Below are 24409 nucleotides of genomic sequence, written 5' to 3' on the forward strand. Positions count from 1 at the left end.
AGCTAAAATGTGACAAAAGTGAAATGTCAAACTTTAGAGTGGCATAAGGAAAATGGACAAAAGCTAGAGTGGCAAAAACAAAAAAATTCCTAGAATTATATCCTTGGTGCGACTTTAATTTAAAATAGATCTCGATATAAAATCAACGATATAGGACTTAGATGTGCAATACTTATGGCACATCTAGATGTGCTTTAGCAAAACTGTTTAAAATAAAGATGAGAACGGCATTTGCTCTGTTAACCGAAGCTCAAAATGATCAGATGAGATTCCATGAAACATCAGCCACTGAAATATACACATGTGAACATTAGTTCAGGCTTGCACGTTCAGCATGTAGTGTGATTGTGTAAAGCACCGTCAGCTCCTGCTTCTGGGCACCAACCTCGCGCATAGCGGCTTGGCCATGACGACGGTGAACTCCGGCTTCTCGGCGAAGTCCACCTCGTCGCCTGGAACCTCACGCCACTCGAACTCATTGACCAAATTGGCCACGAAGTACTCCAGGTGAAGCATGGCGACGCCGAGCCCGGCGCAGATCCTCCTCCCGACGCCGAACGGCATCATCCTGATCTCCCTGCTGCCGGCCACATCCACCCCCTCGCCGTCGCCGCCCGGCAAGAATCGCTCTGGCACGAACTCCATCGGCTTCTCCCACTCCCGCTCGTCCCTGCCCATCTCGGCCACCATGAAGTTCACAGTGGCGCCCTTCGGGATCAGGTACCCGTCAATCTCCATGTCCTCCATCGCCTTGTGCGGCAGCACGAAGTGCGCCGGTGGGTGCCTGCGCAGTCCCTCGAGGACGACGGCTTTGAGGTAAGGCATCTTGTGGATATCCTCCTCGGAGACCTCTTCCTGGTCGCCACCAGTTGTGGTGCTGATCCCGTTATAGAGCTTCTCCTGGATGGCCGGGTTCTTGACGAGCTCAGCCATGATCCATTGCAGCCCGGTGGCGGTGGTGTCGGTTCCGGCGATAAGGAATTCGGAGCAGAGTATGACCATCTCGTCGTCCGTGAGCGCGCGGCCAGCCTCTTCTTCAGGGAGCTTGACGTCGAGCAGGGTGTCCACGTACGAGTGCTCGAACGTCGTCTCCGCCGTCGGCAACGCCACGCCGGCGCCTCGGTCGATCTGCTTCTTGCGCTCCCGCCGCGCGTCAATCAGCGGCAGGAAGAGCTCCTTCTGCCGCCGGCGCAGGGCGAGGCCCGTCTTGAGACGGCCGCGAAACAGGTGCTTGGTGACAGCCGGCCAGAAGGCGAAGACACTCGTCTTTCGCGCGACGTACAGGAGCCAGTCGCGCTGCGCGGCGCCGACCGCCCGCACCGCGGCCTCGTCGAGCCTCTCGCCAAAGCACATGAGCACGAGGAGGCAGAACATGGCGTACCGGAACGCCTCCATGACCATGACCCCGCGGGGCGCCGCCTCCACGCCGGGGCTGGAGCCGGACTCCCGCAGCAGCTTGTCCGCAAGCACACGGCGCACCCAGGCGCGCGCCGGCGCGAAGAGGCGGACGCGCGACGGGTGCAGCGTCTCCGACACGAGGTTGCGCCGCAGGAGGCGCCACGCGGGCCCGTAGCAGGCGCGCGCGACGGTGTTGCCGGTCTCGCCGAGGAGGCCGCGCGTGACCGCCGGGCGGTCAGCCAGAGCGGCGCCGCGCCCCACCAGGGCGGCGTGGGCCACTCGCCGGTCGGCCACGAAGATGGAGAGGCGGGAGCCGACGCGCAGGGACACGACGGGGCCGTGCCGCGCCATGAGGCGCCGGAGGAGGGGCTCCACGTCGGCTGAGGAGTGCCGCAGCCACAGTAGGCTGCCGAGCAACGGCAAGGCGAGCGGGCCCGGCGGGATGCGGCTGCCGTTCTTGGCCTTACCCGCGACGCGCTGCGCGAGCAGGACGATGACGAGGGGGAGGAGGAGGGCGACAGGGAGCAGGAGCCATGCCTGTGCCTCCATGGCGATTGATTTCTTCGCTTTTGCTTCGTTCTGCTCCGTCTCGTCAGTTCATCTTAGCTCTGCTCTGCTTCAGATTTTCAGTAACTTCCGGTGATGGATGCCGACGATAACAAACGTCACGCTGGTCACAACGGGGAGGAACTTACGAGTAACATTTTTAATACAACTTTACTTATGTGACATATATTTAATAAAAAGAGAGGTGCTTGCAGTAACTAGCGGAATATCACACACTTTAAAAAACAATGAGTCTATAACCTAATAAATACATTGTTGCATGACACTACATAGATGTTTCTACCTACTATGATGGTAGTAACATATTTTAGAAAAATGTGTAAGTTACTAGTTTATGTTTTTGCCCATTGTGACCAGCCTCAACAAGCATGGCTTCATTTATTTATTGTTATATGCGATCAGTGAGCGATCCAATGCATGTGAAAGCAAGGGGAGTAGAATAGTAGAGTAGCCGTAGAGTTTGATTTTCAAGATACAAAATGGACCATCGTCCCGTTCAGATTTCAGGGTCCATAGACGCGTGATGCACGCCTGAAGTGAGAGCGGCTGCAACGTGAGATCTATTAAATATTAGGATGGAATCTTTTACTAGACTAGAAGTAACAGCTTCTTGTCGGCCGAACCACTGGTTCCTATTGTTGCTAAAGATTCGAGTGACACTGCAGCACGAGCAGCATCCAAGAAAGAAGGCCAACTCCACCGCACGCCTTCAAAAGAACTCCGGTTTGTTCGGATTCTATCCGTTCGAGTAGGGCAATGGAGTTGTATCCGGGCGTGTCTTGGAATGTGGTGGCCGTGCGTCCAGTACGCGGCCGTATCCGTTTGCCCCATCCTGTCTGTCAGGATCAAAAATACCCATATTTTCATCAAAACTAGTTTACAACCCAAATATTTGTCTGAAAATTAAAATAGTTTTACAACCCAATTAAAATTGTCTTTAATAAAATAGTTTTACAACCAAATTGAAATTATCTTGACTGAACATAAAATGAACCAATACATCTATTGGTTACCAATGTGATCCCACGTATGCTCAACCAAGTCATTTTGAAGATTCAAATAAATATGCCAATCACGCATCTCACGGTGAAATTGGACAAACTGTTTAAATGTGGCCGGGTCTTGGTGCAGGGGCTCAATATTTTCACCTTAATAATCAAATCCTTGGTCGAAGATACTCTCATCACGCTCGTCCTCGACGATCATGTTGTGCATGATCACACAAGCAGTCATCACCTCCCAAAGCTTCATTTCATCCCATGACAGTGCAGGGTTTCGAAAGATACCCCATCAGGATTGAAGGACACCAAAAGCACGTTCCACATCCTTTCTAGCACTCTCTTGCATTTGGGCAAATCTCTTTCTCTTCTCACCTTGGGGTTTCGAGATTGTCTTCACCAAAGTTGACCACTAAGGATATATACCATCAGTTAGATAATATCCCTTGTTGTACTGGTGGCCGTTGATCTCGAAGTTGACAAGTGGGGAGTGGCCTTCTGCAAGCCTCGCAAAGACTGAAGAACGCTGCAGCACGTTGATATCATTGTGAGAACCTGCCATGCCAAAGAAAGAATGCCATATCCAAAGATCTTGTGATGCCACCGCTTCTAATATGACAGTGCACCCGTTGACATGCCCCTTGTACTGGCCCTGCCAAGCAAATGAACAGTTCTTTCACTCCCAGTGCATACAATCTATGCTGCCAAGCATGCCTGGAAAGCCTCTAGCTGCGTTGGTCGCCAACAATCCCTCTGTATCAGCGGTAATTGGCTGCCACAAGTACTCTAGGCCAAACACCTCGATCACAGCCTGGCAAAACTTGTACATTGACATTAGACATGTTGTCTCACTCATACGCACATACTCATCCACCAGATCGCCTGGAATACCATATGCAAGCATGCGAATGGCCGCGGTGCATTTCTGGTAAGAGGAGAATCCAAGCTTGCCAAGGGCATCCGTCTTGCACTCGAAGTATGGGTCATGAGCAACCACTCACTCTCGGATACGATTGAACACATGCCTTGCCATACGAAAACAACGACAAAATTTATCCTGCTTGAAAAGCGGGGTGTTCGCAAAGTAATCGGCATAGAGCAGGGTGTGGCCTCTGTCCCTGTTGCGGTTTAGGTTGGGAGCACGGCCAGGGACTGAACCCCTGTACCGAGGAAGCTGTCGTTGAATGTGGTCGTGAACGACCAGTGCAGCCACCACAAGATCTTCATCATCCGACGACGAATCGTCCGATGAACAAAGGAAGTGATGGAAGAAAAACTCGTCTCCACTGTCCATACCTTTGTGGGCAAAATATCGAACACTTTGCGGTCGTGGTGACGAAGAGGCCGCGATGATCACCTCGACGCAGCAGGGTTGGTTGCCGGCCGGCTACTGGCCGCTCTGGAGCTCTCGTCGGAAGCTGCTGAGGCCGCCGTGGTACGTCGCCGGCGGTCGTGTCCCCTCTGCCACCGGCAAAGACGGCGACGGCCAAACCTTCTCCGATTGACGGCCAAAACTACGGCAAAAGCGCGGGCGTGGTGGCGACCATATCGAGACGTGATTTGGTAGGGACGGCCGGAGGCTGCGCGGTGAGGAGGCGGCCGGAGAATAGCAGCGGCGCCGACGACGGGGCGGGGCGGGAGAGAGAGGGTGAAAGCGTTGGGAGCGGAGGGACTGCTAGTGTCCCCGACAGGCGGGCCACGGAGGGACAAGAGCGTGCGTCCAGGCCGTCCGCGCGCGTCCGTTTCACTCCAAACCGAGCGCAAGTTTGGACCAGAGATGAGTCAAAACGGACGAAATCCGGACATTTGTCCGTTTGAGGCCGTGCGTTGGGCCGCGTTATTCGTCCGTTTTACTTCAAACGGACGCATCCGAACAAGATGAGGTCACGCGATAGAGTTGACCTAACAATACACAATTTTAATCATATGAAACGCAAGGCTTTGGAGTGGCGAGGCATCATGCAGTGGAGGGAAATGCAGAGTGAGTTGGAAGCTATTGGCGGGGCCGAAACAATTGGGAGGGCTAGGGGTTTTTGACCTCGAAAAATTTGGCCGTGCGTTGCGCCTCCGTTGGCTCTGGATGTCTTGGCAGGATCCGCAAAGGCCTTGGGTCGGCTCCCCGCTACCATGTGACAGCTCCGATCGGGCTTTGTTCTCCATGGCCACTGAAATCACTGTAAATGACGGCAGGCTGGCAAGTTTTTGGCATGATCGCTGGCTACAGGGCGCCTGTCCTAAGACAATTGCGCCAAATCTGTTCAGAATATCCCTTCGGAAGTTTCGTTCGGTTAGGGAGGCGATGCATAACGACAGATGGCTCCTCGACCTCGCGCACGGCCTCACGGATGGGATGGGGGATGAGCTTACGCGGCTTGCTTCCCTTCTGGACTCTGTACTGCTGGTCGATGGCACGCCTGATAAGATCGTTTGGCGATTCAACCAAAGCCAAGAATACTCTGCTAGATCAGCCTATCTTTTGCAGTTCACGGGATCGGTGCAGCCGGAAGCGGTCAGACTACTGTGGGCTGTGTGGGCTCCTGGCAAGTGCCGCTTCTTCCTATGGACTGCTGTACTTGGGCGCATCCTGACGGCCGACCTACTCCTTCGACGGGGCTGGGAAAACAGCTGCTTTTGTCCGCTTTGTGAACGCAATCTCGAGACGGCCTTTCACCTGCTTGTTGAGTGCCCGTGGTCGCGGGAGTGCTGGGATCGCCTCGCTGGATTGGCAAATCTGCCTTCGCTAAAACCTTCTAGCTGGACGGACACTAGCAACATCAAGGATTGGATGACAGTGTGTTGGACGCAGGCTACACCCACCAAGAGGAAGGGCGCCCTGTCGCTGTTGCATCTTGCCTCCTGGGAACTGTGGGGCGAGCGCAACAGACGCATTTTTCAGGACAAATGGATGGACAGGCGCACGTTCGTGCAACGGCTAAAGGATGAAATCATCTTGTGGAACATGGCAGGCGCTGGGATTCCTTTCGACCCAGGCTGAGGGCATGATATAACTGTATTTTCTTCCTTTTCTGGCATCCTCTTTTTTTGATGCTTTTGCCCTTCGGCACCTGCTGTACTGTGTTCCCTTCTGATCAATGAATTTGGTAGAGCAACTACCAACATTCAAAAAAAAAAACGCAAGATACCTCAAAGACTTCTGCTTTGCCCTTTAAGGTACATCTGTCATCTCTAACATTGCTGGCAACACACTTCGGCATACATATGAAACAGTTACTGTCCTCTCGGCATTGTACATTCCACTGATACTGTACACTAATATGACTCGGTATTTGTCTACTACTTCTACTCGTCAAAAAAACGAAGAACACAAGGACTATCAAACCTACGACACATACAACCCCACACAACACAACCGGCAGCCCAAGATTATGCACATCGCCGCTGAAATGTGGTGCCCTAGCTTAGTTCCGGTGAGGCTGAGCAGGGACCGCCACAGGTCAGAAGAGCGGTGTACAAGCATGCGTTGCTCAGCCGTCTATACACATGTTACACCAACAGAGAACATACACAGCTGAAACGTAGTGAATCAAGACCTAACCTCGGTGACCTTGCTTGCTGCATCTGACATCCTTAGGTTGCAGAGCAACGCGTCACGTCCTGTAAGCACGATCTGGAAGAAGTCCCCGACTCGTTTGGACAACGAATCCAACCCGAGCCGAAGCCCCTCGGCGCTTTTTGACATGCTGGAGATACAGTCCAGCAGCTCTTCTCTACCTTCCGAGATGCTGGTTCTCTCAGGAACGATGGTCATATTCTCGTCGATGAAGCCATTTGCCCCACTTATCATCTTGTCATCTTCACTGATACTCTCAAGCGTGCTCAGCTTATTCTCACAGTGGGTATCCTGCATAATTTCAGCTTCTTGTGTTCCTTCTTCAGTACCAATCTCTGTCATGATCACTTCACATTCCTGGCTACTGTCATCAGCCGACTTAAGATTACACTCGGGTTTTTCTTTCTGTTCAGTGATGTCCGGCATCACCATTTGCTTTGAAAGGCTCACAGCACAAGCCAGGTTGTCATTTTCTTCTTCAAGCTGAGCAGTCCTAGTCAACGCATGCAGTTTCCTGGCACATGCTTCGACTTCTTCCAGCTCTTTTACAGCTGAAACACTTCCCCTGGATAATTGCCTTTTGACTTCCCCACTGATGGTAGCATGAAGCTCATTGAAGGCCTGTGCCCAACCAAATTTCTGAGGGACATGCAACTCCACCAATGGATTGGGACTGCCTGACAGTGCAGCCACAAAGACGCTGCAGGTAAAGACTGTCACAGACTCTATTCCATACAAAGCTCTCATGAGGACCTTCCCCTTAGCAGAATTCTTGACCTTCATCAGACAAAGGCTCCCAGCAAGTTCCTGCAAGGCCGTTGAGCAGCTGTCGAGTCTTGGGCGCGCTGTGTCCACCTTGTCCATCCACTCCTTAAGTGATACCTCAGCTCGCTTGAGCTGCTCCAATGACAGCACACCGCTTTTGGTGTCCAACACATGCAGGACATACTTGACAAGCAACTGCCCTTGATCCAACCGAGCGAGCTCCGAGCTCAGCACGATGCAGATGTCCAGCAGCTTAACGCTGCTGTTCAAGTAAATGTCCACCCACTTCTCATCCCAATCCGAGACAGGCAGCTCGAGCTCGGTTATCAGGGTGCCTATGTTGGCATGCAGCTCTGACAAGCAATCCACGGCAAGCCTCATCCAGGACAAGGTGAGGACCTCCAAGGGATTCTCCGGCTTTAGCTTCCTCAAGCTCAAGGCCAGGGCATCCTCGTATGACTTGAGCAGCGCCTGGAGCTTCCGAGGCAGGTGAGGTCCCCCTGGGAGGATGACCCGGAAGGGGTTTCCCACAGGGAAGAAAGACCTATGTCCGTCGTCCGGGCGGCTCATCTCACTGCACCACAATCAACACATAACCTTCAATTAGCACACTACATCACAAACAGTAAGAACATAGGCATCGAAACAATACATAATAATTAGGAAACGTGCTGGTTTGATAACCAAGCGATGCATATGGAGTCTGTCAGTACTAGTCACTTGGCAGCGTGCAAACAGCCCAGGATTCGTAGAATCGTTTTAGAATCTCTTTTCGTGATTGACTTCACAGATAAGCTTGTGTCACAGCTACAAACCCTAGCGGCACTTTTCTCGGCTCACTGGACCTCACCAACAGCAGTAACCCCGACACACGAAGAACATATTACTACTACAGAAGCCCTCATGAGTCATACTATGGCGCCCGCACCCTAAAGAAACAAGCTAGGATATCAAAATCAGGGAACCCTGTGAGATATCATGAATGGCTAAGTAACAAGACGGGAATCGCGAGATCCACGAAGCTAGAGGGAGATGCTGCACGTTTAGAACCTACAGCCGGCCTGATTGACCTCAGATTCGCTGAAGCTTTCCCCTAAAATTTGGGCACAAATAGCGATTCCCCACGAAACCAAACAAGCAGGAAATGGAGATTGGTAAACGAATCGTGCTGTGCCTTACCTCGATTCGATGCGCGTCGGAGCCGATTCGAGCTTGGGTTGGGGATTTGGGGGGAAGTTCGCGGCGTCTGGTGGGGGAAGTTTTGTGCTCTGTTTTCTGCCGTTAGGTGCGAGAGTGGTGGCACCCAGCGAGGGGATAGGTTAGAAAATGGGCGAGGCAGAAAGTTCGAGACGCGCAGTACGCCGTTAGGGCCAGGGCTAGGGCTTGGGTGGGTGTGGGTGTGGGTCGCGTGGGCGCGACCGACCTGTTGCCGTTGGGCTCCGATTTTCCTTTTCCACAAAAGTTGGGTGGGATTTTACCTGGCGTGCGCTCCAGCTGCGGCCAATCGCCATCCATTGCGTTTGCAGGACGATTTTGTGTGTCAATCTATGCCATTTTTATGCCCGTGTGACGTGTCTTCCCTGAGTATTCTGAACTCTGCTAGACTTATATTCTTCTATGGACATCTTCAACGTAGACTCTCAAATCATCGAGGTAATAGCATCCCAGGTACCCTAACTTGCACCCAATGTGATGATTCAGTCCTAAAGTTGCAAAACTTGACTCCACCATACCCCAACTTGCACCTCATGTGATGATTTAGTCCCAGGCCAATCACAGCTTGCCAATTGGCTGGACCGGTCAGTATGCACAGTTTTGCACAAAACCCCCTGCCGTTTCCCTGAATCAACATGCACTTGTACCCATAAACTAGGCCCGTACTCCCGATTCGCATTCTTCTCTCTATCGTCACTCAGTCCATGTTCGTGTGCGTGTGCGTGTGCACGGCACGACAGGCAAGCGGCGATCGTATATACATAAACGACGACGGACGACGAGAGTACGGTACAGAGTAGCACTACGTAGAGGGAAGCTGACTCGGGGAGGTCCGAAAGGGCGCCTTTTTGCTTGGCATCTGCTGGGTGCTGAGTGCTGACCTGGTTGGGCAATCTGAACTCCTCATGGGTGATGGCCACAACACAATTACTCCCATCCAACGACCAAGCGTACGTACGTACTGGCCACTGGGCATGATGAATTGATGATCGTTGATGGGAAGGCCGAGTCGGAGACATAGATGGATGCATGTGCCGTGCCCGGGCGTAAGCTGAGCTCCAGGGCCCGTTCAGGCGTTTGAGGCGTGTTTTGGGCGCCTGTTGGAGATGCTCTAAGTAGCGAGATATTCTGAGGTAGAGTATAATTGATCATGGTGAGTTTACGGATTCATTCACGTACACGTGGCGCGTGATCTAACATTCACCGGCGTCTCATCTTCGCTCCGGCGGACGGCCATACAAGGCAACTCCCAGGAAGAAAACGCGTACGTCCGTCTTCGCTCGTCCCAGGTAGTAGGACGTATGAGTACACGGTACCGTACCACTCTTCTTCCCCGCACGGCACATGCATCCATCTATGTCTCCGACTCGGCCTTCCCATCAACGATCATCAATTCATCATGCCCAGTGGCCAGTACGTACGTACGTACGCTTGGTCGTTGGATGGGAGTAATTGTGTTGTGGCCATCACCCATGAGGAGTTCAGATTGCCCAATCAGGTCAGCACTCAGCACCCAGCAGATGCCAAGCAAAAAAGCGCCCTTTCGGACCTCCCCGAGTCAGCTTCCCTCTACGTAGTGCTACTCTGTACTGTACTCTCGTCGTCCGTTGTTGTTTATGTATATACGATCGCCGCTTGCCTGCCATGCCGTGCACACGCACACGAACATGGACTGAGTGACGATAGAGAGAAGAATGTGAATCGGGAGTACGGGCCTAGTTTATGGGTACAAGTGCGTGTTGATTCAGGGAAACGACAGGGGGTTTTGTGCAAAACTGTGCATGCTGACCGGTCCAACCACTTGGTAGCCAATTGTCGAGTTGTGATTGGCCTGGGACTAAATCATCACATGAGGTGCAGGTTGGGGTATGGTGGAATCAAGTTTTGCAACTTTGGGACTGAATCATCACATTGGGTGCAAGTTAGGATACCTGGGGTGTTATTACCTCCAAATCATCTGCAAACTTCCAGACCAACCTGTTCAAAAGCACTTTGTCATCCAACACGACACCAAATCGATCTGCGGATGCGAAAGGCCACAACCTTTTTTCTCAATTTTTCTTTTTTTTTGTTTTCCGCTTTCTTTTTACTAGTTCTTCCAAATAAATATATTACAAAAAACACTTCTAAAACATTTTAAAAATGATAAATGTGTATAAACAAAATGTTTCTCATGCGTACAAATAAATACAATCTCCGTTCTCAAATAAGTGCACCCGGTTCATGGACACGTGGTTGGACACCCGCCATTCAACTGCACTACCTCCGTTCTCAAATAAGTGCACATATCTATACCTAAAAGTATATTATAGTAATAATAATCTATGTCTGTATCTAATAATAAAGGGCTAATACTTATGTCCGTACATCACGAAAATTGCCCCTGAAATTACAATAAATTACCCACTATGCCTTTCATAAGTAAAAACGATTGGTTTTTTCCTTGAAGTCGCTGTCAGTTAGAGCATCTCCAGTCGCGCCCCTACCAGGCCCTCCCCAGACGAATTTTTAGCGCCGGCGGGCGAAAATCGGCCTAGTCGCGCCCCAGGAGTCAGTTTTTCGCCGGGTTGGGCCGAAATAATAGCTGGCGCACCCGAGCCGAACCCGGCACGCTGGGGGGTGCCGGCACAAGTGAAAAGGGGCGTGGGGCCGCTCCGTCGGCGAGAGGAGGGCCTTTTCCCGCCGAATCTTCCCGCTTTCCCCCAGCTTCCCTCTCATTCTCTCCACTCCTCCCGCCAATCTTCCTCCTCCTCCCCTCCCAGCCGGCCGCCATGCCGCTGAAGAAATACGTGATCCCCCGCGCCGCGACGGCTGCGACCACCGCCGTAGCCCAGCCAAAGCAGAGGAAGCCGATGGCGCCGCCGTCCAAGCCCCCGGGCATGTCCAACGCCGACTGGAGGGCTGAAGTTCAGTGTCGGGAGGCTGTCACCACCAACCGGCGGAACAGGGCCAACGCCAAGAAGGCCCGGGACAGCGCGGCGCGGCTCGCGGTTGCGGCGGTGGCGGAACAGGCGGAGCGGTCGGCCAAAAAAGAGGCGGCTCGCGTGGGGATGATGAACCCGCCCGGCGGCCACGGCCAGTACGCGCCCTGGAGCCAGCAGAGCGTCGGTTCGCCGGCCGGCTTCTCGTCGTCGCCGCAACCCTGGGGCTGTTGGAAATATGCCCTAGATGCAATAATAAAATGGTTATTATTATATTTCCTTATTCATGATAATTGTCTATTGTTCATGCTATAATTGTGTTATCCGGAAATCGTAATACATGTGTGAATACATAGACCACAACATGTCTCTAATGAGCCTCTAGTTGACTAGCTCGTTGATCAATAGATGGTTACGGTTTCCTGACCATGGACATTGGATGTCATTGATAACGGGATCACATCATTAGGAGAATGATGTGATGGACAAGACCCAATCCTAAGCATAGCACAAGATCGTGTAGTTCGTCTGCTAAAGCTTTTCTAATGTCAAGTATTTTTTCCTTAGACCATGAGATTGTGCAACTCCCGGATATCGTAGAAATGCTTTGGGTGTGCCAAACGTCACAACGTAACTGGGTGACTATAAAGGTGCACTACGGGTATCTCCGAAAGTATCTGTTGGGTTGGCACGAATCGAGACTGGGATTTTTCACTCCGTATGACGGAGAGGTATCTCTGGGCCCACTCGGTAAGACATCATGTGTGACGCTCGGATAATTAAGCTACAGTAATCCCCTTCTAATGGTGCCATGTCACCATGATTACTATTCTTAAACTCGCGCTGGTTCGAAACCGGTTGAAATTTCAAATCTAAAACAAAGTCAAACAATAAAAGTTTTCAAATATAAAAAACTAAAATGTTCGAATATTAGTATATATTCCCCTGATCAATATTCATGTTGGGACCAGCGTCATTTGAAACTTCAAAATTGCCCTTATCTATTTTTGAATTGAGCAAACAACACTTAGTGGTTCATTTAAATTCAAACTGAAAAATAAAGCCTTTCAGAAATTATCTAAGACTCCATGGATAGTTCCACGATATTGCAAAGTATTTATGAGACAAGTTTCCTATGTAACAAAATTTTATTTGGATCGAAAGCGAAATACAAAATAGTGAGCAAAATATAAAACAGTAAATATAAAAGGGAAAAGGCCTAATAAGCTACTGCATGGGTGGGCTCTATGTAGCTACAGTGCATTCGGCCCAAGCCCACCATGGCCTTCTCCTTCTTCCTGCTGTACAGGAGGAGGCAGCGTCATGGCGTGGCCGTGCACACGGCCGTCCACACCACGGATGTCGCCGTGTCGACCATCCGGAGCCCCTTGGAGATGCATAAGGACCTCCCCGACCGAGTGGACAAACCCTAGCCGTCCAGTTCACCCTCCTCGTGCCTCTCTGTTCAGATTTAGAGCTCGCTCGGGTCGTGGTCGGCATGGTCGTCGTCGTCACCGCGGCCACCGTCCACCCCAGCGCCTGAGAAGACGTCGAGGAGCTCCGCCATCGCCGTCTCCTTCGCCCTCGCCGAAGGGCTCGAGCTAGGATGCCCAGTACGCTCGGCATCGGGCACATCTTCATCGATACATCGCCGGCGTCCGATGACTTTTGCCACGGCTCCGGTCCACCCCGGCCTTCGTCGACTGCACCCACGAGCTCTATGTGAGCCCCTCCTCCATTCCCCCATGCTTGCCCCTTCGATTCATTGCGGTAGCCTTCATCCCCGAGCTCGTCCGAGCTCGCGTGTATGCGTACGTACGTACGTGTGTACTGCTGCTGCTCCTGAAGCTGTTGCTACCACAGCTGTGCGCGCGCGCCCGCACGCGTCCTCGCCGCGGTTGCTCACCAACCACTGTGGCTGCTCGCTGCTTTGCTCCCTGCGTGGTTGCACTGCTTGCTGCTGCCGCCGCTCTTGCACTGCCGTTGCGCTGCCTGATACGTCTCTGTCGTATCTACTTTTCCAAACACTTTTGCCCTTGTTTTGGAATCTAACTTGTATTATTTGAATGGAACTAACCCGGACTGACGCTTTTTTCAGCAGAATTGCCATGATGTTGTTTTATGTGCAGAAAACAAAAGTTTTCGGAATGACCTGAAACTCCACGGAATATCTTACAATAAATAATAAAAAATCCTCGCCAAAGATGAAGACCAGGGGGCCCACACCCTTCTCACGAGGGTGCCCCCCCAAGGGCGCGCCCCTACCTCATGGGCCCCCTGGAGACCCCCCGACTCCAACTCTATATAACTGCTTTCGGGGAGAAAAAAATAGAGGAGAAAAAATCATCGCGTTTTACGATACGGAGCCGCCGCCAAGCCCTAAAACCTCTCGGGAGGGCTGGTCTGAAGTCCGTTCGGGGCTCTGGAGAGGGGGATTCGTCGCTGTCGTCATCACCAACCATCCTCCATCACCAATTTCATGATGCTCACTGTCGTGCGTGAGTAATTCCATCGTAGGCTTGCTGGACGGTGATGGGTTGGATGAGATTCACCATGTAATCGAGTTAATTTTGTTAGGGTTTGATCCCTAGTATCCATTATGTTCTGAGATTGATGTTGCTATGACTTTGTTATGCTTAATGCTTGTCACTAGGGCCCGAGTGCCATGATTTCAGATCTGAACCTATTATGTTTTCATCAATATATGAGAGTTCTAGATCCTATCTTGCAAGTCTATAGTCACCTATTATGTGTTATGATCCGTTAACCCCGAAGTGACAATAATCGGGATACTTACCGGTGATGACCGTAATTTGAGGAGTTCATGTATTCACTATGTGCTAATGCTTTGTTCCGGTTCTCTATTAAAGAGGCCTTAATATCCCTTAGTTTCCATTAGGACCCCGCTGCCACGGGAGGGTAGGACAAAAGATGTCATGCAAGTTCTTTTGCATAAGCACGTATGACTATATTCGGAATACATGCCTACATTACATTGATGAATTGGAGCTAGTTCTGTGTCACCCTAGGTTATGACTGTTGCATGATGAACCGCATCCGGCATAATTATCCATCATTGATCCGATGCCTATGAGCTTTCCATATACTGGTTTACGCTTATTTACTTTCCCGTTGCTATTGTTACAATCACTAGAAAATACCAAAAACATTACTTTGCTTTCACTACTCTTTTGCTACCGTTACCATCACTATCATATTACTTTGCTACTAAACACTCTGCTGCAGATACTAAGTTTCCAGGTGTGGTTGAATTGACAACTCAGCTGCAAATACTTGAGAATATTCTTTGGCTCCCCTTGTGTCGAAATTTGGGTTGAATACTCTACCATCGAAAGCTGTTGTGATCCCCTATACTTGTGGGTTATCAAGACTAATTTCTGGCGCCGTTGCCGGGGAGCATAGCTCTATTCTTTGAGTCACTTGGGATTTATATCTGCTGGACACTATGAAGAATTTGAAAGACGCTAAGACAACAATTTATCCCTCAACTACGATGGGAGGTAAGGAACTGCCATCTAGCTCTGCACTTGATTCACCTTCTATTTTGAGTAAGCTTGCGACACCTAAACCTGCTTCTGTTATTTGCTCTGATATGTCGCATGTTATTGATGATGCTACTTCTGCCATACATGATACTTATGATGAAACTACTTCTATGCTTGATACTACTATGCCACTTAGTGATTTTCTCGAGGAACGACTTACTGGGGCTAGAGAGATTGAAAACATTGAATCTGATTATGAGGATGAAAGTGATGATGAAGAATCACTTGTTATTCCTGAGGGTTATTTATTTGATCAAGATGCTTCTTTAGCTATTTTAGCTTGCAAAGATAGATATGAACTCAAAAGGTTTTTAGCTAAATGGAATAAGCAATCTCTAAATGCTAGGATGAGACCTGACCCTGCTTTTGCTACTTCACCTATCTGTGTTGCTGATAAGGATTATGAATTATCTGTTGATCCTGATATAATTACTTTGGTTGAATCTGATCCTTTTCATGGCTATGAATCTGAAACTGTTGTGGCACATCTTACTAAATTAAATGATATAGCCACCCTGTTCACTAATGATGAGAGATCTCGCTACTTTTATATCCTTAAAATATTTTCGTTCTCATTAAAGGGTGATGCTAAGATATGGTTTAATTCTCTTGATCCTGGTTGTGTGCGTAGTCCCCAGGATATGATTTACTACTTTTCTGCTAAATATTTCCCTGCTCATAAGAAACAAGCTGCTTTAAAGGAAATATACAACTTTGTGCAAATTAAAGAAGAGAGTCTCCCACAAGCTTGGGGGAGGCTTCTCAAGTTACTTAATGCTTTACCTGATCATCCTCTTAAGAAAAATGAAATACTTGATATCTTTTATAATGGACTAACCGATGCTTCCAGAGATTACCTGGATAGTTGTGCTGGTTCTCTTTTCAGGGGAAAAACACCGGATGAAGCTGAAATCTTATTGAATAATATGTTGAAAAATGAAAATAATTGGGCACCTCCTGAGCCAGCTCCTGCTCCAATTAATGATCCTATTCCTAAACCAACTCCGAAGAAGAGAGGTATTCTATTTCTCAGTCCCGAAGATATGCAAGAGGCAAAGAAATCTATGAAAGAAAAATGTATTAAAGCTGAAGATGTTAAGAATTTACCTCCTATTGAAGAAATACATGGTCTTAATTTACCGCCTGTCGAAGAAACATATGATCTTAATCCTTTATTTATTGAAGAACCTCTAGACCTCGATAACCCGACACAGGTAGTAAAGGTAAATTCTCTCTATAGATATGATAAAGCTGAAATCCCTCCTACTAAAATTGCTAGTCAATGTTTAGATGAGTTTGATAATTTTATGTTTAAGCAAGAAGACTTTAATGCTTATTTTGGTAAGCAATTAAAACAAGATGCTGATATGATTAAATACTTGGGTGATTATATGGCTAATATTAGAGGTGAACTTAAACTTGTTAGCAAACATGCTTCTATGGTTACCACTCAAGTAGAACAAGTACTTAAAGCTCAAAAAGAATTTCTCAATGAGATGAATAGTAAGAAAAATAATTATGTTGTTAAAGTGGCTACTAGAACTGGTAGAATGACTCAGGAATCTTTATATCCTGAAGGCCATGATAAGAGAATTGAGCAAGATTCTTAGAGAAATAATATTGATGCACCTAGTTCTTCTAGAAAGAAGAAAAAGAAAAATGATAGAACTGTGCAAACTTCTAGTGAACCTATTGCTGAACCACCTGATAATCCAAATGATATTTCTATGTCTGATGCTGAAACACAATCTGGCAATGAACATGAAACTAATGGAAATGTTAATGATGGTGTTCATAATGATGCTCAACCTAGTAATGATAATGATGTAGAAATTGAACCCGCTGTTGATCTTGATAACCCACAATCAAAGAATCAACGTTATGATAAGAAAGACTTTGTTGCTAGGAAACATGGTAAAGAAAGAGAACCTTGGGTTCAGAAACCCATGCCTTTTCCTCCCAAACTGTCGGTGTCAAAACCGGCGGATCTCGGGTAGGGGGTCCCGAACTGTGCGTCTAAGGCGGATGGTAACAGGAGGCAGAGGACACGATGTTTTACCCAGGTTCGGGCCCTCTTGATGGAGGTAAAACCATACGTCCTACTCGATTTATTCTTGATGATATGGGTATTACAAGAGTTGATCTACCACGAGATCGAAGAGGCTAAACCCTAGAAGCTAGCCTATGGTATGATTGTATGTTGTCCTACGGACTAAAACCCTCCGGTTTATATAGACACCGGAAGGGGTTAGGGTTACACAAGGTCGGTTACAAAGGAGGAGATATCCATATCCGTACTGCCTAGCTTGCCTTCCGCGCCAAGTAGAGTCCCACCCGGACACGAGACGAAGTCTTCAATCTTGTATCTTCATAGTCCAACAGTCCGGTCAAAGGATATAGTCCGGAGACCCCCTAATCCAGGACTCCCGCAGTAGCCCCTGAACCAAGCTTCAATGACGATGAGTCCAGCGTGCAGTGTTGTCTTCGGCATTGCAAGGCGGGTTCCTCCTCCGGATACACCACAGAAGAGTTCGAATAAAAGGATAGTGTCTGACCCTACAAAATAAGTTCCACATACCACCGTAGAGAGAATAATATTTCCACAAATCTAATCTGCTGACACGTTTTGGCAACATGACATCATGCCATGGCTCAGCGATTATTCAAACCGTTTTTCATTAACTAGCCCCGCACATAATGCAAGGCAGTTTCTTGACACGTCTTGTCAAAGCAGAGATCGTGTCCCCCTTATTACAGGATTCTCATCAATACGGTTGTGGGTAACCCAACCGCGCCTATGACTCCTAGATTTTAGGCAAGTCCCAAATGGCTACGAGGAGGACGCTTGATATTCACCCTCTTTATAAAGGGACAAGGATTTTACTTTTTCCCTCTCGTGCTCAACTGAATCCTTCCCCCGCCTCGAGTTCTAACACCCAAATCCCAGGTCAGGTGCTTCGGATCTCCAATCATGTCCGGATCCAGCCTCCATGGCCGGTGGATGCCTTCCTCTGTCACGGAAGAGGATATCAAGAAGTTGAGGGAGGCAAGATACCTGACCGCCGAAGTTTTGCATCGGCTGCCTGCCCGAGGGCAGGTCGTCCCTACTCCTGAACCCATTGAAGACGTCGTGTTCATCTCCCACTTCCTCCGAGGACTAGGCCTCACTCTGGATCCCTTCGTTAGGGGTTTGATGTTCTATTACGGGCTTGATTTCCACGATCTAGCCCCGGATTCCTTTCTCCACATCTCAGCATTTATTGTCGTATGTGAGGCCTTCCTCCGCATTACCCCTCACTTCGGCCTGTGGCTCAAGACCTTTGATGTGAAGCCAAAGACGGTTGAGGGGCAGCATGCAGCGTGTGGAGGGGCATTAATAAGCAAGATCGCTGGAGCTCCGTGTCCAAAGGGTTCCTTTCCAGAGGTGTCCAGATTATGGCAACGGGAGTGGTTCTACGTCACCGCTCCCAGAAGTGCCAAGTGGGTAGCTTCCCCCGCCTTTCGCTTGGGCCCTTCACCACAACCGATGTCATGGATCAGCAGGGGGCTGAGCTGGGGTCCAGCCAAGGATGTACCCATACTGTAGAGCCGCATCCGAGATCTCTTCGAGGGAGATTTTAGTTTGGTTATGGTAGTGCAAGTCATGCTGGTTCGTCGAGTCCAGCCTTGCAAACGTCGGCCCCTCCGCTTGTGGGAATTCAACCCAGAAGGACCGCACGCTATTCAGAATTTCCTCGGCCTGACGCTCGAGGAGATGTACAAGTCGTTCTTCAGACCCCAAATAGAGTGTCCGGACACCTCCGAGGATGTGGGCCTGAGCAGCAACCGCACCGCGGCCCAAGTAAGTAGTCCTATAGTCGAACACACTGTCTTTCATGTATCACGACGTCATTCTGAAGAATCGCTTTTTGGCCAGGACTGGATAACAAAGGCGAAGATAATCCAGCGTTCGGCCCCCCTTCCCGAAGGCTTGGACAATCCGGTGCTGGAAAAGATGCTCGAGCCAGCACCTTGCCCGGTGCCCTCAAAGGAAGATGAAGGGGGAATAAAGAGGGCGAAAGCGGGCCTCCACCGCTACCTATTCCAACCGAGGGAACGAGCGCCTCTGTGAGGGAGGATAACCAAGGGAAGGAATCTAACATTCCCTCGCCCCGGGGGAGGAAGAGGACTACCTCTGATGATCCGGAAACCAAGGTTTCCAAACGGGAGAAGAAAACTCCACCAGAGGGTCCCGCCTCGGAGGGTGCTCTTGCCACACAAAGTCCGTGCGGGGATCAGCCCTCTAACGAGCTGTAAGTAATCAAAAAGTACTTAATAGTGAAGATACACTACCTTACTTCTGAGGAAGATAACCGAAGCATTTATCTTGCAGTTCGGATCTGAGCCCTTCTCAGCAGAGCTCGTCTTCGGGGGATCTTCTTCCAGAGATGATGGAGAGCGAAATGCCTCCCCCAGACTCCTCGGCTCAAGAAGCGGGCGACCTTGAAGTGTCATCACGGAGAGTTTCTCCGGATCCAGCAAGGCCAGCAGGTAATCCCATGGTCACCCGAAGCCCTCAGTATCCAGCTCTTGAAGAGAGCAATCAAAAGAGTCCGGCACCATCTGGTATGCGGTCGGACGTACTGAAGGGTCTGCTAGAGCGAGCGACTATCTCAGAAGAGCACCGTACATTAATGTGTATGGTGATTGAAAGGATTTCGTCCGCCGAAAACGGGTTGCATGAAGCCTTTATGAGTCTACTGACGGGCTTTGAGGTACGTGAAATGATATACATTTGTGATGGTACCGCACATTTTAGGTGTGCCCTGTGTAGATAGTAGCCCCTGAGACTCTGGTTTTCGTCGAGAACGGCGGCGAACAGAGGATCATAGTCCCAGGTAATAATCAGACCGCCTTTATGTGCAGGTGTCTAAAGCTCCGGTGGCTAGCCAGACTGATGGGGTTGCCAAACTAAAGCGGCGACTAGATGCGGCGGATGCCGACATCGAGCTTGTTAACAAGCGGCTTGACGAGGCACAGGGTAGGTGATATTTATAGTGGATGTCACATAGTAAGAGCAGCGTGATTCCAGTATCTTTAATATGTTGTGACTGCAGATGGAGCTGCCACCGTGGAGGCCTTGCGGGCGAAGCTTGCCCGAGCCAAGGAGCAAGCAAGGAGTAGTAATGCGGCCGCTTTGAAGGCGACCGAAGAGTTGAGAGCCGAGAAGGCCGCTCATAGCGAGAGCAAAGAGAAAATGGCCAAAATGGCTATGAAGTTAAAAGACACTGCCGACCGCTGCCAGTTTCTTGAAGAAGAAAACCGGGCGAAGGCTACGTACCTTGAAAAGGCCACAATGGCGACCAAAGACACCCGCTCTGCCATGAGAGCGAAGAAGGAGGAACTGCGTGAAGCCGGGGACATTGTGGCTGGGAAGCCCTTTATGCTGCAGAGGAAGTTCGGCGATCCACGGTATGCCCCTCTGGATCGGCTGTGGAGTTCGGCCGACCCATATCTGGACTTAGCGGCGAGCGCTATCGATGCGGCCGAATACTTCCGAGATCAAACAGATCGTGAAGTGGACAAGCTATTCTGGTCGCAATTTAACGTTCCAGAGCGTCCGCTTCCATTGACTGATCAGCTTGCCGAATGGGCCGAACTCAATAGATTGTCCGGACTCGCCATGAGGTCTGTCGTGGATCATCTGTGGCCGGAAAGGCCAAAGCCGAACAACTATTTTAGCTTGGTGCAGCAGTTCCTTGGTGCGGTGCCACGCATTAATGCGATGAAGAGGTCGGCGTGCATAGAAGGCTCGCGGATGGCCCTTGCTCGTGTCAAAACATACTGGGCGGAGATGGACGCCACCACTGTCACGGCGCAGGGTTCGGCCATAGGCCGAGTGGCTGCCGAGCACTATTTTGAAGAAGTTCTTGAGGGCGCTCGTTCGATAGAGGCCCGGTGCTCGAAGAATGTTATGTTTGAGTGATATGTATTCCTATTGTAAAAACAATGTTTTATTGAGTTTATCAAGGCTGTATTTATACTTTTGCCCGAAAGTATTGTGATGTCTCTTGTGCGGCCGTTTATGTATACATGTATATAACCTGAAAGATTGCAGTCGTCGGCTTCAGCCCCCATGCATATAATGCGGGGGTGTTCGCAGAAGACGCGTATTCACACTTAATCCAACGTCTTGGTCCTATTAAGGAGGTGATAGCGCAGCGAACTAGGCAACCAGACTATAATGCTTCAACACTTTCACTTAGCCATAGGATTTTGACAGTGGGGCTACTATATAGCCCCTGGTGGTTCCGCACTCATCCGGATTCGGGGTGCGTACATGCCTGGCCGGGAAACGGCCCTTCGTTAATGCGTAGGAATCCCGAAGATTCCAATAGGTCATTGAGTGGTTGACCAGTCTCACGCTATATCATGACAGTCAGTTTTTGGCTTTCTCTACTGAGGTGCTCGTCCGGATGAACCAGGGCACAATCGCAGTAGTTCTCCTGTTGCCGCCTTAGCCGATAGAGCGGAACGTAAGGCAGCAAAACACAGGAGCCGGGCAAACCCAACATTTGACCAAAGACATGATTCGGAGCTGATGCATATAAGGCCAAACTCGCGACGCCGAACACTCCCTAAGGTATTCGGTCTTTATGGTGTAAACCGAGTCTAAACAGTACCCATTGTAATGAGCCCCTGGTGTCCAGGTATGTGCATTATTCTGGCGTGGCCACATGCCAAGACGTCAGCATCCTTCTTGATTGTACTGAGAAACCGAGGGATGTAAATCAACAAGAGACAGTAAAAAAGGTTTACGCAGGGTCTTAATCTACAAAGAATCCTTGGAACGGGTCCCTGCTGCATGTCTGCGCCTGTGTCTCCGTTGTGCCGTATCCTGGATGGGTGTAGCACGATGGTCATCTGAAAAAGAGAGGAACTTAATTGCCGTGCAAAAGTTAAGTTATACTAAATAAACAATATATAGTTGAAATTGAGTAAAGGTGAGCCTTATTTCCACTTCTGCGTGCGCGTTGAGCCCCTTGTATTGTGATAGGGGTATAGCCGTCAAACCTGTATTAATTACGTGTAACTGCGCCGGACTCGTCTAACCGTGTCCGTGGTCTTAACGACCTGTCAAATGCTTGAGTTGGTGAGGCCGTTTAGTGTGCGGCGGCCAAGGCGGCCGCACCGTCTTCGGCACGCAAGGAGCGCTCAATATTTCCATTTACTGTAATGATGTCGCGTGGACCGGGCATCTTGAGCTTGAGGGAAGTGTAATGCGGTATTGCGTTAAAGCGAGCGAAAGCTTCACGTCCGAGTAGTGCTTGATAACCACTTTGGAACGGAGCGACGTGAAAAGTTAAATTTTCGCTGCGGAAGTTATCAGGGAAGCCGAATATAACCTCTAGTAGTAGGGAGCCCCTGCAATGAGCCTCCGAGCTTGGCGTTACTCCTTTAAAGGTAGCATTGCCGCGGCAAATTTTTGTTGGGTCTATCCCCATTTTGCAGATTGTGTCCTGATATATCAGATTTAAACTGCTGCCGCCGTCCATCAGGACTCGTGTGAAGTGGTATTCGTCAATTATTGGATCTAATACCAAGGCGGCCTATCCTGCACGCCGGATACTTGCCGAGTAATCCCGATGGTCGAAGGTGATCGGTTGGGACGACCAGTGGCGGAGCTCCGCGGTGATAGGCCCTGGGGCATGTTTCTCTAAAGGTGCCGCTTTGTTTCTCCCTTTTATCACGTGTAACACGTTGACTGCTTTGACTTCTGGTGGGAATTTCTTCTGTTCCCCTGTGCTTTGCTTGCGAGGCTCGTCCTCGTCTTCACTTGGTGTATCCTGCCCCTTGTGTTCGGCGTTGAGCTTGCCGGACTGTTTGAAGACCCAACATTCTGTGTGGGTATGATTTGCAGGTTTATCAGGGGTGCTATGGATCTGACATATTTGGTCCAGAATTTTGTTTAGGCTGGACAGTTCGTCTCTGTTGCCTTTGGAGGGCGGCTTCTGCTGGCCTGGCCGAGAGCTTCTAAATCCGGCATTTACCGCCATGCTCTTCGGGCTGTCTTCTTTATTTCGGCGCTTATTCTTGTTGGGTCGTGATTTCCCGTTTCCATCCCTGGCTTCGGATGTACTTGGGTCGCTAGTGCTGCATCGGGCTAACTAGCTGTCCTCGCCCGCGCAAAAATGGGTCACGAGGCTTGTTAATGCTGCCATTGTTCTCGGCTTTTCTTGACCGAGGTGTCTGGCAAGCCATTCATCTCGAACGCTATGCTTGAAAGCTGCTAAGGCTTCGGCGTCCGGACAGTCGACTATTTGGTTCTTTTTAGTGAGGAACATGTTCCAAAGTTTTCGGGCTGACTCACCGGGCCGTTGAGTTATATGACTTAAATCGTCTACATCCGGTGGTCGGACATATGTCTGTAACATCCCAAATTTTCAATTTGGAATGTTATACACTAGATCATCATGCATATCATATTTTTCTTGCATTTTGGTTGATCCTAGAAATTTCACGCAACTCAAGGACCCTCGGAGAGAGTTGGAGATTTCGTTATTTTCATATTTGAGAGTTTTCTCGAATTTTGAAAATAGGATCATTTGATTTATTTATTTTATCTTCAATAATTTTTCCGGTGTCAAAATATATGAGAGAGGGAATAATATGACTTTCCCAAATTTAGGAAAAATGAAGATATAACAAATAGATCAATTTTTGTTTTCCGGTGTTTATTTGCATTTATTTGGATAGGGAAAAATGCGCGTTTTCAAAAATTGCATTTTAGGTCCGGAGAAAAGTTCATTTTGTTTGACTCATTTTTAGGAGTCGGAGAAAATTTACTTTAGATTTTTTCGGAGTTCATTTAGTTCTCTTTTTGTTTTTCTGGACCAAGGCCGGCCAGGCCAAGGCCCAGCCGGGCCAAAGGCCACCGCCCCCAGGGAGCCGCGCGCGCCTAGCGCTGGCGCAGGAGGCCGCCGCCTCGCCTCTTGCTCTAAACCGAATCCTAGTAGGACTTTTGTCCTACTTCCGTATATTCCTTTTCTATTTCTAGATCTTTTCCTATTCCTAGTCTAATTCTAGTCCCCTACCCCAAGTTTTGTCTCCCCTCACCCATATAAATACCCAAGCACCCCCCTCTAAATCATCAAACCCAAAGCCTAGAGCTACACCACACCCCGCGCCGCGCCGCCCTAAGCCGCCGCCCGCGCCCTGCGTCACCGCCGCCGCCGCACCTTGCCCACGCCGCCGCCCTACGCCGCCGCCGCCGGAGCCCCTCGCCGGAGACCTCGCCGAGGTTGCCCCGCGTATCTTTTTCTCGGATCGTTTTCTTCTAATCATTCCGATTCTTTTCTTCTCTAAACCGTTCCGGTTTTCTAGATCGGTTTTTCGTTCGGTTTTCTTCTCCGAAACCCTAGATCGGAT

The 24409-nt window shown here is 49.7% G+C and overlaps 2 protein-coding genes across 2 annotated transcripts; both read right to left on the bottom strand.

Moving 5' to 3' along the window:
* Nucleotides 1-214: 214 nt before the first annotated feature.
* LOC125509519 (cytochrome P450 89A2-like) lies at nucleotides 215-2245 on the bottom strand. The gene has a single exon (XM_048674502.1). It carries the CDS (start codon nucleotides 1945-1947, stop codon nucleotides 361-363), a length of 1587 nt encoding a protein of 528 aa, XP_048530459.1. The 5' UTR covers nucleotides 1948-2245; the 3' UTR covers nucleotides 215-360.
* A 3932-nt stretch (nucleotides 2246-6177) lies between these two features.
* LOC125509526 (UPF0496 protein 4-like) lies at nucleotides 6178-8636 on the bottom strand. Its single transcript, XM_048674512.1, has 2 exons — nucleotides 8479-8636; nucleotides 6178-7873 (listed from the first exon to the last, which is right to left on the bottom strand). Exon 2 carries the CDS (start codon nucleotides 7867-7869, stop codon nucleotides 6508-6510), a length of 1362 nt encoding a protein of 453 aa, XP_048530469.1. The 5' UTR covers nucleotides 7870-7873; nucleotides 8479-8636; the 3' UTR covers nucleotides 6178-6507.
* Between the last annotated feature and the right edge of the window lie 15773 nt (nucleotides 8637-24409).

This window comes from Triticum urartu, chromosome 1 (assembly GCF_003073215.2).
Source record: "Triticum urartu cultivar G1812 chromosome 1, Tu2.1, whole genome shotgun sequence".
Lineage (NCBI taxonomy): Eukaryota > Viridiplantae > Streptophyta > Magnoliopsida > Poales > Poaceae > Triticum > Triticum urartu.